The sequence below is a fragment of the Cottoperca gobio genome, chromosome 5 (assembly GCF_900634415.1).
Source record: "Cottoperca gobio chromosome 5, fCotGob3.1, whole genome shotgun sequence".
Classification (NCBI taxonomy): domain Eukaryota; kingdom Metazoa; phylum Chordata; class Actinopteri; order Perciformes; family Bovichtidae; genus Cottoperca; species Cottoperca gobio.
In genome coordinates, this window is record NC_041359.1 from 14138560 (window position 1) to 14157540 (window position 18981).

General features: G+C 38.1%; 3 protein-coding genes across 3 annotated transcripts; 2 read left to right on the plus strand and 1 right to left on the minus strand.

Annotated features, from left to right (window-relative positions):
• On the plus strand, window positions 1-3522 carry LOC115008941 (protein FAM83E-like). The gene is made up of 5 exons (XM_029432855.1): window positions 1-468; window positions 849-995; window positions 2257-2381; window positions 2915-3343; window positions 3510-3522. The coding sequence occupies exons 1-5, from the start codon at window positions 1-3 to the stop codon at window positions 3520-3522; spliced, it is 1182 nt and encodes a 393-aa protein (XP_029288715.1).
• Window positions 3523-6896: 3374 nt separating this feature from the next.
• utp3 (UTP3 small subunit processome component) lies at window positions 6897-12063 on the plus strand. Its single transcript, XM_029432526.1, has 16 exons — window positions 6897-7155; window positions 7670-7757; window positions 8469-8525; window positions 8621-8677; window positions 8763-8865; window positions 8954-9022; window positions 9119-9240; window positions 9337-9492; window positions 9619-9690; window positions 10132-10172; window positions 10257-10353; window positions 10591-10725; window positions 10850-10986; window positions 11066-11126; window positions 11520-11627; window positions 11762-12063. The coding sequence occupies exons 1-16, from the start codon at window positions 7139-7141 to the stop codon at window positions 11849-11851; spliced, it is 1410 nt and encodes a 469-aa protein (XP_029288386.1). The 5' UTR covers window positions 6897-7138; the 3' UTR covers window positions 11852-12063.
• Window positions 11182-15801, minus strand: ppcs (phosphopantothenoylcysteine synthetase). The gene is made up of 4 exons (XM_029432527.1): window positions 15666-15801; window positions 13390-13912; window positions 13205-13308; window positions 11182-12621 (listed from the first exon to the last, which is right to left on the minus strand). Exons 2-4 carry the CDS (start codon window positions 13907-13909, stop codon window positions 12295-12297), a joined length of 951 nt encoding a protein of 316 aa, XP_029288387.1. The 5' UTR covers window positions 13910-13912; window positions 15666-15801; the 3' UTR covers window positions 11182-12294.
• Window positions 15802-18981: the final 3180 nt, after the last annotated feature.

Here is an 18981-nt window from a genome sequence, read left to right on the forward strand (position 1 = left end):
ATGTCAAACTCTTATGAGCAGAGCCTTGATGAGAATGCAGTGTTCCTGCCGGTGAATGAGTCCTCCCCAGAGTTCCTCCATTGTGAGAAGGAGCGTCAAGCAGTGGAGAGACTAATAAATGCAGGACCAGAGGCCTTCAACAGCTCCATCGAGACAGAGCGGTCCGGCTGCTTCCTCTCTTCTGAAGAGGTCAGCCAGATAAGCAGCTGGTCCCAGGACTATCGCCTTAACCCGATACGTGTGCAAAGACAGGAGAATGGAGAGGAAGGCAGTTTGGAGATGGAGGACTTCTGTTCTACCTACTTCCCTTCCTACTCAGACATACCACCTCCGAACCTGGATCTAGGCTGGCCAGAAAAAAGCCACTGGGGGCCAAAGGCAAGCGTTACAGTCCACACCAGCCCTCCTGCTGAGGGAGAACCTCCTGTCAGACAGATCATCAGACAACACTTGCAAAAGGCTGGCCAAGTATGCAAATATGATTTTTATGGTTTTACACAACACATTTCCTCATATGGGTAGAGATGGAGTACATCAGTACTCCTTACAGGAACTTGTACTTTACTTGAGTATTTAATTTTTTTGAGAGTTAATACTTATAACAATAATATAATAATAATACAATTATAACACAGAAACTACTTCTACAATATTACATTTTATGGGTTTTACTTTTGTGAAGTATTTCATCACTTCTTCCATTGCTGTATCGAGGTTAATGATTCAATAACTTGCATTATATAATTTGAGAAAAATAAGGAGGAAATTAAGAGTTCCATTGTGTGTAAACCACTTTCTGAATAATCCTGTCAATTACAGGCTAAGGAACATTTTTGTGCACTACCCAGGTAATTGCCATTGCGACAGACAAATTGACAGACGGTGCTATAATTGCCGATTTGCACAATGCTGCTTCCCGGGGTGTCCCTGTCTACATCATCCTGAATCAAAGGTCCATTCAAGAGAACTTCATGCTCAACAGGCTCAGACATCCGGTGAGTCACCTCCTGCGAACCAGCACACACCTAGCAGCCATCCGCTTGTGTAAGTTTGACATGCTAATAAATAAACCCTAGATAAGGTTTAGCCAAAACCCAGCACCACCAGTCTAAGAGAGCAACACATTGTGTCGTGAGATTCTTTCTAAACAGGTTACATCTTTAACTGTGTTTATTGAAAACTTGACATACTCCATATTACGTACTCTCAGAGGTGTCCTTTTACTTTGGCATGCTTGTTGTAACATCTTAGGAATGTAACACATACTTTTAGCCATACATAGTTAAACCGGTTGCACAGCATTCAGTGTTGTCTGTTTCTTTCAAATGATGAAATGCTCTGCTTGATGTTAAGAACGAAAAATGATAAACAATCTTTTTTTCTGAATGCAGTATATGAAATTGATGAACATAGACTTATGACTGAACATAACTTAAATGCTGTCTATTATTGGGGGGAAGACTAACTATATCAATTATAAAATATTAAATATGCTGGTGTGCCATGGCTATAATAATCTGACGCACAATTCTTAGCTATGCTAGGGGTGTGGCTCTAGGGTTGGCAATGTAGGTTGGTCAATCCATCACTTTGGTCCAGACTGAAATATCTCAACATCTACAAGATGGATTGGCACAAACTTTAGTACAGACATTCATGTTTTCCAGAGGATGAATCTTAATGACTTTGTTGATTCCCTAACCTTTCCCTCTATCACCACCATGAGGTTGACATTTGTGTTTCTCAAGGAAATGTCTTTGGATTAATTGCCAATGAATTTGGTGCAGACATTGCAACCCCTCAGGATGACATGTTGTCACTTTGGTGATCCATTAACTTTTCATCTAGCACCATCATCAGCTGAAATACTTTGATTTATGACAAAATATCTGCAAAACTAATGACAGATTACATCAGCCCCATCTGTACTTTGGGTTTAGTGCTAGCTAGCAAATGTTAGCATGCTAACACACTAAACTAAGATGGTGAACATGGCAAAGATTATCTACCTGCTATTTATAAGTATGTTAGCATCATCATTGTGAGCATATTAGCATGCTGATGTTAGCATTAGCTCAAAGCACCACTGTGCCTAAGTACAGCCTCACAGAGCCCCTAGCATGGATGTAGACTCTTGTTTACATAGAAACCTTGTGTAACATATTACACGCCGGTTTATCTCATTCTGTCACGGATAAACAACGAATTTCATTTCAGTTCAATCTCAAGTTTCAATTTAAGCTTGTTGTTTGGCAGAACATGCAGGTCCGTGTTCTTGGAGGGAAAACCTTCTGTTCAAGGACGGGAAGAACGGTGGTCGGGGAAATGAAAGACAAGTTCCTTCTGTTAGATTTAGAGACAGTGATTCATGGCAGCTACAGGTGAGCAGTCATGTCTTTTAACTCTTTCAATTTCTTTTCTTTTTTTCTTTCTTTTTCGAAATCCTCATTTACAGTGTGTGACTTAAGGACAAAAGACAGAACATATGCGTCATCATAATAAAATAAGGACACCATGTTCCAACCTCACTAGGCTGATATATGAACAGTAACAGGACATAGGGTAACTATAAGAAACTATATAAAAAGACAATAATATGAATAATAACTAAACGTAGGCAATGAAATCAAATTTTTTGAATAAAATCCTGTAGTATAATTTATCATTTGGATAAACTCAAAGTTATTTCTTAATTCAATCCTGAAATGTTCAAACGATGGGCGAAACCTCAAAACCTTTATGGATTTTGTTTTGATATATTAATACTACCACTTTGGCTTACAGTTTAATTGAATGATTGGTTTGAGTGACAACATAGTCCTCAGTGGTCTTCCAGAATCCTAATTTGAACTGACATTACTCATTCCCTTTATAAGTATCTAGCAATGTTACAAACTGTCTCTGCTCTCTGCAGCCTCACATGGACAGACGCCCACCTGCACCGGCAGCTGATCACTGTTCTAAGCGGCCCAGTTGTCGACTCATTCGACAGGGAGTTCAGGATCCTTTTTGCTGCTTCACTCCCCGTCCCTGACACATGGAGGGTTGAAGGTACTCATGTACCAGATGTGTCTCATCGGCTGAAAGATCGCTCAGATCTCGTTTATCAAAGACATCACCATTTTGAGCCTGAGATTACCAATCCTCCATCACCACCTGCTGATTCCCTCCTGGACTGGGAAGCCATGGGGGTCATCCAGAGTAAAGAGTTCAGTCCTCTTGATCAACATGAGGACATCATGGCCAAGGAAATGCCACTGCAGAGCAAAATGCTGTTTGATAAAAACTCACCCTTTATGGATGGTTTTACTAACAATGGAAACCAATTTGTGGATAAGAAAAGGTACATGGATCATCTTGACTTAATCAATATAAGTTGTCTTTGGACCAAGCATACAGTATGCATATTTAAAATTGACTTTGCCATTTACACAAATACAACTTTGCTGTTTGCAATACAGGAATTGAACTTTCACTGAAAAATGTTTTCTGTTTCTTATCATTCGCAGTAATTTCCACTAGCACAGGATAGTTTTATTATCTTGTGTTACATGTTGTTTGCATGACTTTATAGCTCTCTTTTTTTATGTGACAGGGTGTTTGAAAACACCTCTACAGTGATAAACAACGTGCCAGATAAATCATCCAATTTTAAGTAAGTCTTGTTACAGCCAGCTTTGACATTATACTGATCAAGAGTATTGGCTCTTTTCTTTCTCTGCTAATCTTTCCCTGGGATCTCGATTATTTCTATAGGAACAAACCTCTCTCGCCAACAGACCCGATAACTTCAGAAAGAATGAAAAGGTAATTCCCCAATGATACAAAACGAAACACATTGAATAAATTAGTATTGAAATATCATTACAAAAATGTTTTTTTTCCTGCAGAGTGGAAGACATAATAAATAAAACTATTTCCAGGCAACTCTCCAAAGAGAAGAGAAACTATTTAGATGACAGGACAGAAACAAGACTTGATGATAAAGCAACAGAACCAACACACAATATGATCAAACTTCCGTCTCCTATGAGAAGAGATTCCTCAAGGACGGGGGCTATTTTGGAAGAAGAGACTAGCATAAATAAAACTAGCGCACCAGTGGCGAACATACCATCTTCTAGAGTAAGTAACTTGCTATTCTGCCAAAACACTTGAGTTAAACTTGTGAAAAAACTATGAAATCTGAGATGCATTTCTCTACCCACAGAAACCTATCATCCTGAGGGTGCCGCATTCTGAGAGCTTCAGCTCTCTGAGTGACATTATGAAGAGGATTCAGCGTCAGCAGAGCCCATCAGGACAGCTCAAGATAGGTTCGAAGGCCACTGTGTCAGAACTGAGCCACTCCATGATGAACCTGAAACTACCCAACACGAATGACATAGGAGTCCCAGTGCCAAGGTTCAAGGCCAGTGTAAGTGTGTGGATTTGTCATATTTCTTATGTATATGCTTGTGAAGAAGAAGTGATGGCGGAAGAGATACTTCCTACAAAAAGACGTTTACAGCTCGCAAAGATTTTACTCTTTAAGGCAAGACACTACGTGCACAAACATAGTTGTTTTCATGTACTTGTCAATTTTGAGAATTTGTACTATTTTGCTTCCATAACATGTATTCTTTGTAGTGGACAGAAAACATCCAAAATAGACATTTAAGTGTTTATTTGTCTACACTTTGTCTATTTGCAACTGTAGTTTTCTTTTCCAATTTCACCAAAAGTTAGCATTGAGCCTCTTTTGTATATTTAAACATACATTTCAGAGAACTTGAATCCCAAAAGAATATTTGGCTTAATGTAAATAATCAACTGGTGAAGTTTCATGTTGATGTAGCTACAGTTTTTTTTACCCTATTCTCCTGTCGTGTCTTGCAAAATGTATGACATTTTACAGTACGTATTTTGGAAGGCTGTTTTGTTTTCATACTCTGAGCCATGCAACACGTTTCATTCCTATCTGTATTCTGAAGGTTTTTACAGTGGGGGTTGTTCATGTATCATTCACTGTCTCATTTATTACATATTTTATTCCTAAAAACATGGGGAAAATGTCTTCAAAGAGATATCCAAAATTATCTATAAAACCTTTGACTCTAATATGTCAACAAAATGAAACAAGAATTTTGAACCAGTGTTCAGATTTCTGTTCTGGAAATGTATGTAAATGAGCACTAACTTGTAATACAAACAATAATAGTCTTAATGTAAGTAATTAACTAGGGAAGTTTCATGGTGACATCTATTAGTTAAATAGTTTACTCTATTCTGTAATCTTAAATCACTGATTAACCTTTTTCTCAATTTATTTGGTGCCATAAATCTCTTGTTTTCTCGGCAGTGCTTCGACCCGGATCATATGACACCTGCTATTTCCCTGATGAGGAAGAGGAACGATGAGTTGAAATCATTATTGAACAGAACTCCAAAAAACATTGTGCCCAGAGAGAGGCCTCGCAGCTCAAGTTATACATTCTGGAGGAGGTCACTGGCAGAGCCGGAGGGAGAACAGGAATGAGGAGCAAGGGAGAAAATACATGAGAAATACATTGTGTAATAGCAACTTCTGTCACTGAGGACAGGCAGCTGCCAGCAGTGGATAGTTACAACCTCTGCAGTGTTACTTAAAGGGAATGGAAATGGAGGATTTGAAATCTTCTTTTTATCGTCACACATGTACACAGCACAGCACACAGTGAAATTTAGAGTCTGCATTTAACCCATCCAAATATTAAGAGCAGTGGGCAGCTATTAAATATCTATTATATATACAACGCCCAAGGAGCAGTGTGCCGGTGCCTTGCTCAAGGGCAACTCGGCAGTGCCCATGAGGCAAACTGACACCTCTCCAGGTACCAGTCCACAATACGTACTTAGTCCATACGGGGATTTGAACCGGCTACGACTCTGAGAATAAAGCCATTGTTACTGTATGTATATATATATATGTATATCAATTGTATCTGTTAATTTGATTTGATGTCCTTGCTCTGTTAATTATGCTCACCATGAATAGTATCAACTGTTTTAACCACTGGACGACTGTCACAGAAAAAAAAATAAGGACCTTTTGATTGAAATTTAGAATAACTATGATTTTATTAAACCTCCAACAAGTGGCAACACATGTACATTTGTGTTGGATACAGGCTTAATGCAATATTATACAGTATATCATGACAAAGAATATGATAAATATAATAAATGGTTTTAAAGGAAAACGTTGAGCATGTGATGATGTTTTGGGTTCAATGTAGAAAGAAACAACAGGCCTTTAGCTAACAGTGAAGACACAGAGTTCATGTCCTCAGTATTGTATTTCTGGGATTTGTTGGACTTGAAGTACAGTTTACACCTTTTGATTTAAAAGTGAGTTATTATAAAAGCCAATACCAATACGTTTTAGACACATAGTCTCTGAAGTGAAATATTGCACATAGAAACACACAGATGAATAAATACAACAATTGCAGATGTTAATTCCAATCCTAGGAAGAGCGGATAAAAAAATCTTTCAAATCATAATACAGACAAAATCTAGGACAAACAACTAATGTGGAAAAAGTGGAAAATAAAGAAATACAGCAGCTCTTTTAATTGTATCTTTAACATTATTTGCAGGGTTTGAATGTCTGCTTAAACCTCTGACCTCAGTATTCTAAGAAATGTGAGAGACAGACGGGGTAGTAGAAATGACAAGGGACTGGAGTATTGAGGGAGATAGGAAGCAATCAATGGGAGTAAAATAGGAGATTATGATTACATATATATATTTTTATCTTCATTGTTATTAGCGTGTAATTGGTTTGATTTTAACTTAACAAACCTAACTTAACAATCATTTAAAACTCAAACTCTACTAAATAAAAATGATGCTTGACCCTCCAGTACAGTAGGAGGCGGTATGCACATTTCACGCTGTGTAGACCGCCATCTAAAGTAAAGTAGAAGAAGAAATCACGGAAGCACATGGTAACCAGAGTGGAGATGTGTCGATACATCTCAACTGGATATTTATTACAGTTTTCTTTAGTGTTAATCTCCAGATATCAGCACTGACGTTGAAACGTGTTGTTTAGTTATCATTTTAACATCCAGTTTTGTTTGCTAACGTGTAGCAAACAAGTAAAAATTCACCATGGTTCGAGAAAAAAGGTGAGTTTGGCTAAAGTTAGCTAAAATCAGAGTCTGCTCGTTTGCATGTTTTAATGTTACTGTTATGCTGCTAACGTTGAATTTAGCCTCATACACTGTTTTGTGTATGGTCATTAACAGATAGCTGTTACAATACCTACAGGAACTTATTCCGTTTATATATATCGTTTAACATTTTCTGAATCGCGATGAAAACTAATTTGTATAGGTTAGCCATTTTTAAAATAAATAATCTCTGTTTTCCTTTGTTTATTTTGGTTGTGTGCGTTAATTGTTGTCTATGTATCATGCATATGTGTATGTATATGTGTATACATATCATGCATATGTGTATGTATATGTGTATACATACATACATACATACATACATACATACATACATACATACATGTATTTTTTACCTGTGTATTTGATATGTGAGTAAAGCACTTTGTAACTGTTTTTAAAAATGCTTTATAATAAATAAATGTATTATTATTATTTAATCTCTGTCTCTGTTTCTTTTACCACTTAGGAAAATAAAGATGCCAAAGGCAAAGAAGACAGTGCGATATGATGAAGATGACCCTGAAGCCTACAAGAACATGCCTGTCCCTGATAAAGTAAGGGAGCAGGTTTACTACAATATTCTACACCAGAGGAAATGCCCAGGTGTTTATTATTTAATTATGATTAATTTGATAAGGACCGATACAGTAAACATAGACAAACTAAAGACCGCTATAATGCAAGTATCACAGTGGTTATAGCAGATGCTTGTTGACAAAACCTGTCCTATTTTATATATGTCTACAAGAAAGGGAATTTATTTCCCAAAATCCAAGGCTCACTGCTTTGTAAACAGTCAAAAGTCTAAAAAGTTTTTATTATGATGGCTACATGATCTAAAAATACGACAGATTTTTATCGACTACACACTAATCCTTTGTATGGATTTTTGACCTTAGACTTTTATTATTCTGTCTGTGAATCAGAGGCATAACTTTTAGTAATGTTGTTCTTCTTTAATGCCCAGATGTTTTTTCATCAATACTTAAATATCAATAATGTTTTGAGTGTTGGCTCTCATCTACGGTATTAAATCTAAACTAGGTGGCTGGAATGATGTCTAAGAAAGCAATAGTAACGTGGAAATGAAGGCTAAACTGTTAAAAACGGACTAAAAAATTGTTAAAAAATAAAACAACTTTTGTTTAATATTGTTACTTTCTTTTATGTGTCTTATGTGTTTATGCTCTCAACCATCAACAAACTGTCACCACAGCCACTGTTTTTCAACCGTCAGATTTGAATGTCTCCTCTATTCCTTTCAGAAATCGTCACAGTACACGAAGGACAAAATTGATGAGTTTCACGATGATAAGATTGCAGTAAGTTTACCCCTTTAGTAGTTCTGTGCTAAGTGTATGGTGCTGTGTTTATGGTCTCTTAACCTTTATCTTTTGCTGCCGTCTCTTTGCCATAGAAACTTCTCGCCAGCGGTGTTCAAATGGAGAGCGACGAGGAGGAGATGGATGATGAGGTGATGGTTTATGTGTTTGTCTGGATTTACCTTCAGAAAACTAATGTAGTGGAAGAACAAATTCAAGCTCATCTCATTTTCACAGGAGGAAGTAATGGCCCTGGATGATTCGGAGTCAGAGGAGGAGGAGGAGGAGGAGGAGGAGGGGACAGACATGGAGAGTGATCTAGAGGAGAAAAAAGAAGACGGTAAACAAACAAATCATCAGTTTATGTCCAGGATTTGGTTTACTGTCATACGAGCCTCATTTAACTGTAACTTCGTTGTCTTCCTCAGATCTTCCTAATGAAATGGCATGGGGCACCAAGAAGAAGATGTTCTATGACTCCGACTATGTGACGACCAGTAAGCATCTTTTATCTCCAGCAAAATGTAATTCATTACAGTCTTGTCTGTGTGGCTAATGTTCGCTAATGCAACATTTGAATGGTGTTATTACAGAGGGGAAAAAGCAAGACGAGCTGGAAGCTGAGGAACAAGAGGAAGAAGAAGAGGCTATAAATGTCCAAAAACGTTTAGCTGCAAATCTGAGCGAGGAGGATTATGATTTAAACTTCTTTCAGGTATTTTGGTATTGTACGCCTGCAGTTAATTCCACATGTAATGATATAAAGTGTTGCTTTTTGCTTATTTCGGTTGCTTTATGTGTCTAAATGAAGGAATTTGCTGTGGAGGAAAAGGATGAAGGCAAGACTGTGGAAAAAGAAGAGAGGATTGTGAAAGACCTGAAGCAAATGTCCCAAAAGGAAAAAATGAAACTTTTGAAAAAGGAGTCACCAGAGCTGCTTGAACTTATTCAGGACTTCAAGGCAAAGGTAAATCACAGGCATTCAACCAAGAGACGCACGTAAAACAACCTCAGACTTTATAAGCCAAAAGATATATGCTTATTTACTACAGACCAACATTTAATTGATGTGAATTATTTTGTGTGTGTGCAGCTTAATGAACTGAAGGATGAGCTGCAGCCTCTTGTACAGATGGTCAAGGATGGAAAGATCCCACCAGGAAAAGTGAGCACATTTAACTTCCTTTCTAGCTAGAACTGATATTTTTGTACCAAATGAAAATGTGAAAGAGGTCGCTTGTTGTGATGAGCTACAGTCGGACTTCGAGCGTCAGCTACACTGCAGGATTGTGTTGTAAGACAAACCGTGTAGCGCCTTTTAATAAATCAAAGCTAAATTATCATTCCAGTAACCTGCTTAACCAGAGGCAGAGTATTCACAGTGAAATCGTACATGGCTGTGATTAGGGTTCTTAAAAATACTGTAAATGGATTGATATAAATGTAATGGCTATTATATTTAACAAGTAATAATAATAATAATGTGATGTTTGGTGCTGTGTTGTAAGCTCGTAGTGTGGATATGTGTTGGGGAGTACCAAGAAGCATATTAATAATGTTTTGTGGCAATCAAGTGTGAGAATCTAAAAAAAATTATTTCCCAAAGGGTGCCGACTACCTCAAGACAAAACAGCAACTGTATCTCAAGTAAGTTGTAATTAAATTATAAGTACCCGTTGCTAGGTCACGTCACAGTCCTTCAATTAATGGCTGATGATTCTCCCCCGACAGTTACTGCACAAACATCAGTTTCTACTTGGTGCTGAAAGCAAAACGAATCCCCGCTCATAACCATCCTGTGATTGAAAGACTGCTCACCTACAGAAATGTAAGTGTACACATTGACTGTAACACCTGCTGCCAGTGGAACACACAGTATCAGCGATTGTATGGCACCCTGTATGTCGAGAAAACTGTACATTTACTCTTATTTTGGGCGGCAGCATCTCTTCCTTGTGTCATTGTTTGTTGATGCTATTGTTTGATAATGGCAACAATAACTATTTAGGGCGGGACGCCACTTTAGTTACAACCATCTGTCTGACTCTTCAATACCTTCCTGCAGCTCATCAATGAACTAAGTTCAGTAGATGCTCGACTTGCACCTCAGTTTCGCAAGCTGCTAGCTGGGGAGGAGAACGATAAGGCCAGCAGACCAGCAGAGGGCAAGAAGACCAGAGTCTCCAAGAAGAAGGAAACGGTGAGTTTTGTGTTTTTTCAGGATCCCTGCATTCACAAACTTGAAAGGAATTCTCAATTTTAATCAGTTGCTGATGTTTAATATGCAACTTGAATAGTAATGAGTGCACATCGTTTGTTTGCAGGATTCTGCAGAAACGATGCCGGAGGTTGAGGAGGACTCAGACTCTGACCTGGACGAGGAAGCGGCTCTGCGTTTCTATAGAGAGGTGGAGGAGCGGTCAAAATTAAAGAGAAAGGGAAATGACCCAGAAGTTGAAGAGTAAGTATGATTTGTGTCTTCAAAATGGCAGTTGGGATAAAACCAACAGGGGATCTGATAAATTGTGAATTTGTCACAGGTTGGAGCTGAAAGCAGATGTGGAGCAAGATCCAGATGCTAAGAGACGAATCACTTATGAGGTACAGTTTTAATAATCACTCACACACTGAAATATTAGTATCGACGGTCAGAGGCTCTCACCCAGAGGGATTTAATATTCAAGATGAACAGAAAAACATCAGATCTGGTGATCATTAGCCAGCAAGTGAATGGATCCTCCCAGTGATCATTTGGACATAAGTGCTGGGAGTTACATTATAAAAACAGGATTTTATTTTATAGCAGCGTAGCTATTCTGTTTCTGGACTTTCTTAATCCCACATTTTGGAAGACAAATCTCAAAGATGGTGAACTTTTTATATTAAAGTTTGGAAAAGTGAAGGCTCGAGTTAGAGGAAAAGTTATCGATTGCCTATTACTTTAAACATTTCTGAACAGTTCATTCTAATTATGTGTATCTACCAATTCCACAGATGGCCAAGAACAAGGGCCTCACACCAAAGAGGAAGAAGATTGACCGTAATCCCAGAGTCAAGCACAGAGAGAAGTTCAGACGAGCCAAAATCCGCAGAAAGGGCCAGGTTTGTATTCCACACATCGATGAGACCATTTGTAGTACAGTGTTTCAGTTCATCTTAAAGCTTCCGGAGACGCTCTGTAGGCTCATCAGTTTGAATCAAGAGTATATGTTGACACGGTTGTTCATTTTCACCAGGTGCGTGATGTCCGTCGGGAGGAGACTAGATACAGCGGAGAGCTGTCTGGTATTCGTGCTGGTGTCAAGAAGAGCACCAAACTTAAGTAACCGAGAGAGAGTCCAGTACATGCTGTGGAGCCATGGGGTTGAAAAAAAGCCAATGGACTGTACTTGTAAATGTTTATTATAGGTGTGTAGTAAAGCATGTCACTGATTTATTCAACTGTCAGTCTTTGATGTAGAAAAGACATCAACATTATTTTACTGTTCTAGATTATTACGCAATGTGAATAAACATTTAATAAACTTTCTATAGCTTGTACATGGTCCCTGTACAGAGATGCCATTCGAGGCCTGTTTTTAGAGCACATTAAAAGAACAAGGGAAGGCATGATGTGTTTATAGTCATTACTAAGTTTATGCAATCATACAGCATAGTGATTAAACAGTATCTTGTCGGTATAACAGGCAAGCATTAATTTAAACCAAGCTCAGACGCAACAACTAATCGCTGCGTCATTGATTCAACCGTGCAGTGTAGAGGATGGCCGTCAGCCCCCTTGTTGAGTTATGAACTTGTTGTGTGCGGATGTTAGGTTGCTCACTATCCTCTCTTCTATCTCCACCTCATTCTGCACATCCTCCTCTGTGAGGATCAGCTCAGCCTGAGTCTCGGGGGTCACCACCACCACATAGCCCCGTCTAGAGTCCAACACGTTGGCCACCACCACCTGGTGCCTGTAGGTGTCCAGAGCCCGCCGAGCCTTGTCCAACAGGATGGCTCCGTCTGTCTCCAGCTTAAAAGATATGACAAAAGCCTGAGGTGCCCAGTCTTTCACCAGCGGGGACAGTATCTTGGGCACCATGTTCATGCTGAGCTGAATTGGAGAGGGGGGGGGGGAAAAGTCATTAAAAACAACATGCACAATGCCTCCACGGTGAACGGAGAATCAAAAAAAGGAGCCGGGTTTAACAACAGCAAAACTATATCAAAATACAGTTTACAAACTCGCACAACTCGTGCAGTATAATGTAAGTATACTTTATCCAGTCGTATGCTCTACTGCCCAATGCATTCTTTTCCCTCTTCTCTATAAAACACTTCTGCAATAACGGTCTCATCCTTGCGCAGGTGTGCTACATGTCTGAAGTGTATTAAATAGTAAGGTTCAGCGAAAAATGCATGTGTTTGGGAAGTAGTGAGTATATGACTTGTAAACAGATGTTTGAATAGAATTTTACTGTTTTAAAACGTGACGCCCATTTACTTCAATCCATTTGATATATAAATGGTCATTTTGTGGGTGAAGTATTCCTTTAAGAGTCTACAGCTATGCGTGCAGCTCTTTGAGGCTGCCCTCAGGCACAGCGGTGCTTGGAGCTAAATGCACAGACTGACATTGTTGTGCTGCTTGTGAGGCTAAAAAACTATTTTGCATGTACATTTGTTTTTTTACTCACTTGAAGAGGTCCATTGGAAGACTGGATTTTGTGTTCAGGCATCTCCGAGGCTGGGATATAGAAATCAGACACCGCTGCAGCCAAGTAAAACATGGCCTTGGATCCTACGTACAGAATAAGGGGTTATGAACAATATGCTGAATAATAGCCACAACTTCAACCTGTAAATAGTTTGTAATCTGTACCTATTGTGCTGAGTGACTGTGCTGCTGCTTTGAGTAGATGCAGATACTCTGACAGAGAGCTGAACTCAATGGGCAGAAGGAGTTGGCCTTCTTTCATTTCCTGGTATCGCTTCAGCGCTTTGGAAATGTTGGGAAGCACCTGCTGGTTAACCAGCACTTCACCAGAGTCTCCGCCTCTGAACTTCAGGGCATCCAGCATGTTGATGGTTGAGAACATCCGTGTGTAGGGGTAGAGGGAGCGATGCCTGTGTAGGAAGATGACAGCGTAGCCCGAGTCTATGAAATACTCTGCTGAGGAGGCTCCTCGTCTGCCGCTGCTGAAGTTATCGAGGAAGCGCACAGTGCGGGACTCGAGGGGAACTTTGGTGCCTCCCGATGTGATGAGAACCACCCTGTGACCCGCTGCAGCATGACGAATGGCGAAAGCAGTCATCTTCTCTTTGACCTCATCGACATGGGAAGGAACAGCAAATTCTTCTGCTAACTTCCCATCAATGGAGCATATTTTGGGATTAGCCATCACCTGATGAGAGAGGGAATAATCAGGAAAGAGGATTTAGTGTAGCAGAGTAGTGATGGACTTTAACAGTCAGAATGTAAGGTCTGTTTTATGGGGAACTGTTGCAGATCAACATCAGTTCAGCATGCCTCTTAAACCGGTTATATAATGTATGTTGTGGGTCTGGAGGGAGCTTTCTAAGGTTTGAAAAAATAACCTGATGTAATGAGGTATTTAAAGTAGAAATCATACAGCTGCAGCCAAGTAAAACATAGCATTGAATCCTAAGTGCAAAATACAAATTTGAGAACACATGCTCAGCTTGGGCACATTTAACAGATGCACAATATTGGACTTTTGCTAATATACAATATGCCGATATTTCCCAACTCATTTTGCCGATTGCTGATACTAAAATATGTACATATGTTTTCCACCTAATTGCAGAGAACATCAAGTCTCTCCTGTAGTGGACTAAACATATTATGATGATGACACACGGGTAGATGCAGACATAAAATACAATGATGGTCGAAATGTACACATTCTGTCGGGAAAATAAGAAAACTACTTCAACTTAGATCTAAAACATGACATTTATTTTTATGCAACATATCGGCCATTTCATATCGTAGGAAATGTTAATATCTGGCTGATGCCAATATTTAATTTTAAAGCCTTGATCTGCCGAATCTGATGACGTGCCAGTAGAATTTTTTTATTCAATCTAACATGTTTTCAAACTTTATTAAAAGTGCAATCGTAAATCACTAGAATACTACTTTAATAAAGCCAACTGGGCTAATAGTTTATTCATATGATCTTTTTGTACCCAATGTATATTTTGAAGTAATATTGGAAACACCAGTTTGAACAATAGCTGTAATACTAATAAACTACTAATAAGCCTGCCTTTATACAAACCAGTGGTGAAATGTCAAGTACAGTACACATTTGAGGTACTTGTACTTTACTTGAGTATTTCTATTTTATGCTCTTTCTACTTCAACTCAACTACATTTCAGAGAGAGATCAAATACTTTTTACTCCACTACATTTATCTAACTGCTTAAATCCTCAGATTACAATGTTTCCTACCCTGCATCGTCACAAATCTGTAAACGTTTTTTCTCATGAAAGGTTTAGAGATACTTTCAAAAGGACAGCGACGCCACAAACATTTGATGATGTTGTAATGCAATATGATGCATTTCTGTAGATTAAACTACCCGACAGTATATAGAGGAGTTAAAGCACATAAACATCTACTGCAGTAAAATGCAACATACACATCAAATGCAGCAGTACTATTAATCCAAATAACAGCATATGCATTTTACGGCACACGGAGTACTTTTACTACGCTGAGTGCATTTTGCTGATAATAATTACAAACTTTTACTTCCGTAAGGTTTTCACAGTGGTACTTTTACTGAAGTAAAGGTTCTGCCGTCTCTTCTCACAGTGCATTTAGCAGGTGAACCTCGACCTTAACATTTGGCGTAATAAAATACTCTTTGCTAGTGAGTGATTAACTACAGGACACAAGACCTCTTTTGATAATTGTGTCAAACACAAAAGAAGTTGAATATTTTTCTGAATTTATCTGCAAATGTTCAGTAATGACAGGTGGCGAGTCCTCTTACACACGCTACGTCACGTTACGTTACGTGCTATTCGACAATCATTCCGCCACCGTGACAACAGCCTTAATTAAACAAAAGCAACGCTCGTTTTTTCACAATATCCATAAAGATAAAACTGTGAATCGCCTTACTTTAGAAAATTCCGAGGTTGTCCTCAGTCAGCTTCACAACAACTTCTGCACTTCCTGAAACCACTGAGCTTAATTCTTTGGTCTTAATAAATACAGAAGAAACCCGTCAGCGCCCCCAGTGGCCGTAAACTGCACGACTACCACGCAGGTGAAAAGAACGTCGTGCGTCAAATACCTTTCTCACTTTCATATGAGGTGTCACTTTATGAGCATTAGCATCACCAGTGGCGCACTCAAACTCCCAGGAGGGCAGAGGGGGGATTTCTCTAAAAGGGGATCTTTTAGACAGGACTGTCCCACTAACTCAGCAAGCAACAGCATAAAGTGTTTGGTGCTGCTGATCTGGAGTATTTAGTGCTCATCAGATCTTCTATTTAGTCTCCTTCAACTCTTTTCTTTTTGTCAATAGAAAGTCCTCACTTTCTCAAAAATGCTGGTTGGATCTGGGTGCACGATGCACCATTGTACATCTAATTTATGGTGAGTTTTGAAATATAATTTCCAAAGGGAAAATAATTAGTTGATTAAAATCATCATATCGAGATTCGTATCTAAAAGAGCAGTAACAACAAATGCAGTAGGAGTGTGTTTTCTATTTCCCTGAAACCTCATAGGCCTACAAATAAAGAAATAGCTCATTGGGAATATGGTGTATTATTGTAGACTCATACACGTCTTTTATACATAATAATCAAAGGCCTAGAATTAAGATTTGAAATCAAAATGAAAATGCACCAGGTTGCTAAACATTTATTACGAATTTGACATCCTGCTTTACATCTATTTTTCTTTTCTTTTTTCAATTTATTAGACTTATATTATTTTTTCCTTTTGGATATGACTTGAAAACTTATGATATATGATATAACCTAACAAATGCATCATTTGCCCCCTGCAGAGACTGCAAATAAGGACGAAATGTGTGTTATAATTGAATTTGAAAAAGATAATGTTGTAGTCCTCCGGATCAACCCACAGGAGGCGCTGTTGTCCTGCTGAACAGACAATCACACCACTTCAGCTTCAGCATGGCTGCTTTCTTTAATGCTTAATAATGATGCTTAATGTTTGATTGTGTTGATTCACCTGATTCGTTTAAGACACTGATAGCTAAATAGACATTTTAAGAGTTGTTTCAGGTTTACATGTAAATACTTAATAGGCCTGTACATATAGATAACATATTTAGTTTATAATTAATTTGTAAAATGATAAAAACACAGCAAATGCTGTAAAGGGTTTTATATGCAACTTCTTTGTGCAGGTCCATTGTTTTCCACTAGATTACATGTTTCTGATTGTCTTTATCATGGGCCCACACAAACATGAGACATGTGAGCAGACTGAAAGGACCTATAGTTAGAAAAACATGAAGTCATTTTCGAGGCCTCAACAATAACATGTTTTAACACTTTTTCACAAGAACTCATACAACAATTAGTTGGGGTAAGTGATTCATCCCTTTTACTTTACTGTAACTTAATTCTTTTTATATCAAATATCATAGTTACAATAAAACATGATACAATAACTCAAATATACCCCATTCAAACTCATAACTCTATTATAGGAGGTAAGAAAAGAAAATGAAGACAAGGTCAACACGAGCTCACTAGACTACTGAGGACCAGGCCTGGAGATACCATTGAGGACATTGAGGTCACGTCCTTGGTTGAATAAATAAACAAAAAACAAATCTAGGAATCTTGAGGTTTATTAAGTTACATTAAATACAGTTTACTCTGCACAATGGAGAGTTAGACATGCTGAAATTTAGAAAAGGGAAAAAGGGACTATTTTTAGGCCAAGAAAAAAAAGAATGAGGTCAGTATTTCAAAAAGCATTTAGACCATGGCTTAGGGAACTCCAGGACATACTGCAATGATTTTAAGTTTAGAGAAAAACTGTTGTTTTTGGGGAGGGGTTTCTGCAGTGATCTGCAACTAAAATTGTGCAATAACCTTGTATGCAGTAGCCTATGTAGTATGTCTCTAGTGGAGTCAAAAGCTGTAACAATTAACGTTAAAGATGGCTTATACAAAATGTCAAATATGCCTATGTGCTGTCCATATCCAACTTTTTCTACCAACTATTTTATATCTCTAAAACAAATGCTCCTAAAAGATGCTTATTTGAATCATGGACAATAATCTTTGATTTGTTTTCATCAGTTTCTGTGTTCTTTGTTTTCTTATCAGTACCACTTTAAGATAAGGCCTTATATAAAAAGGTTTGTAAGTTATAACTAATGGCTTAAATCCTTAAGTAATGTTTGATCAGTTATCGTGCATTAATAAGAACAACTTTTAGGATTAACAGTTTGTAAAAAAAACTAAAACTTCCTCAGCTGTTTATCTGCCAGTGGAGAATGTAATCTTTTTTCTTTTTAGCTCCGTAATTGATCAGGAAGACCCTCTAATGCAGTGGTTCTCAATCTTTGTATTGAGGACCCCTAATTTAATAAGATTCTGCTTCAGGGACCTCCATCTGAAAATATTGTGGTTGTTAGATTAAGGCCAGAATTATATTTTTGTCAACTGTACAGCTGAGGAGATAACCATGGAGGAAGGGAAACCTATGATCAGAACCGTCACTATGAGTCAGATTGTGCCCACTTCTAAATGAAATAAAGAAAATAAACTATTCCCCATTTTCCTGTGGACCCCATGGAACTCCTTCAAGGACCCCTGGGGGTCCCCGGACTTCTGGTTGAGAACCCCTGCTCTAATGGACGACTTCCACTTCTGGAAAAACCGGCAGCAAATTTGGACCAAAATCCAAATCCAAACTATTAACAACACATTAACATGTATAACGGCAAACTTAAATTGGGCTAATTAGAAAGTGTGAACCCCACAAGTATGTATTAATAGATGTTCATAATGTAATATTATTATTATGCAATATTGCCAAATAGAAATTATACACACCAGTCAAAGACATTTTTCACAATCTGGCCAAAAGTTATTCTGGCTTGTAACTGAAAATGTAAATGATTTATTAACCTGTAATAAAACCATTAATTATAACATATAAACCTTTTATAAGGGGTGACTTATCAGACATCGACCCCAACGTATACTATCTTCTATTTTTTCTGTGTTTATTCTGTGACCTTGTCTTATTGTGTGTTTTCACTTATTTATTTAATGGGCTATGTCCAAAGCTATAAGGCCCATTGGGTTATGTTCACTTACAACGCTCCCTAAATAAAGCTGATTTTTTAATCAATTAATTGATTGATAGGCAGTGGTGGAATGCAACTAAGTACATTTACTCTGTACTTAAGTAGCCTACGATTTTCTGCCACTTTATA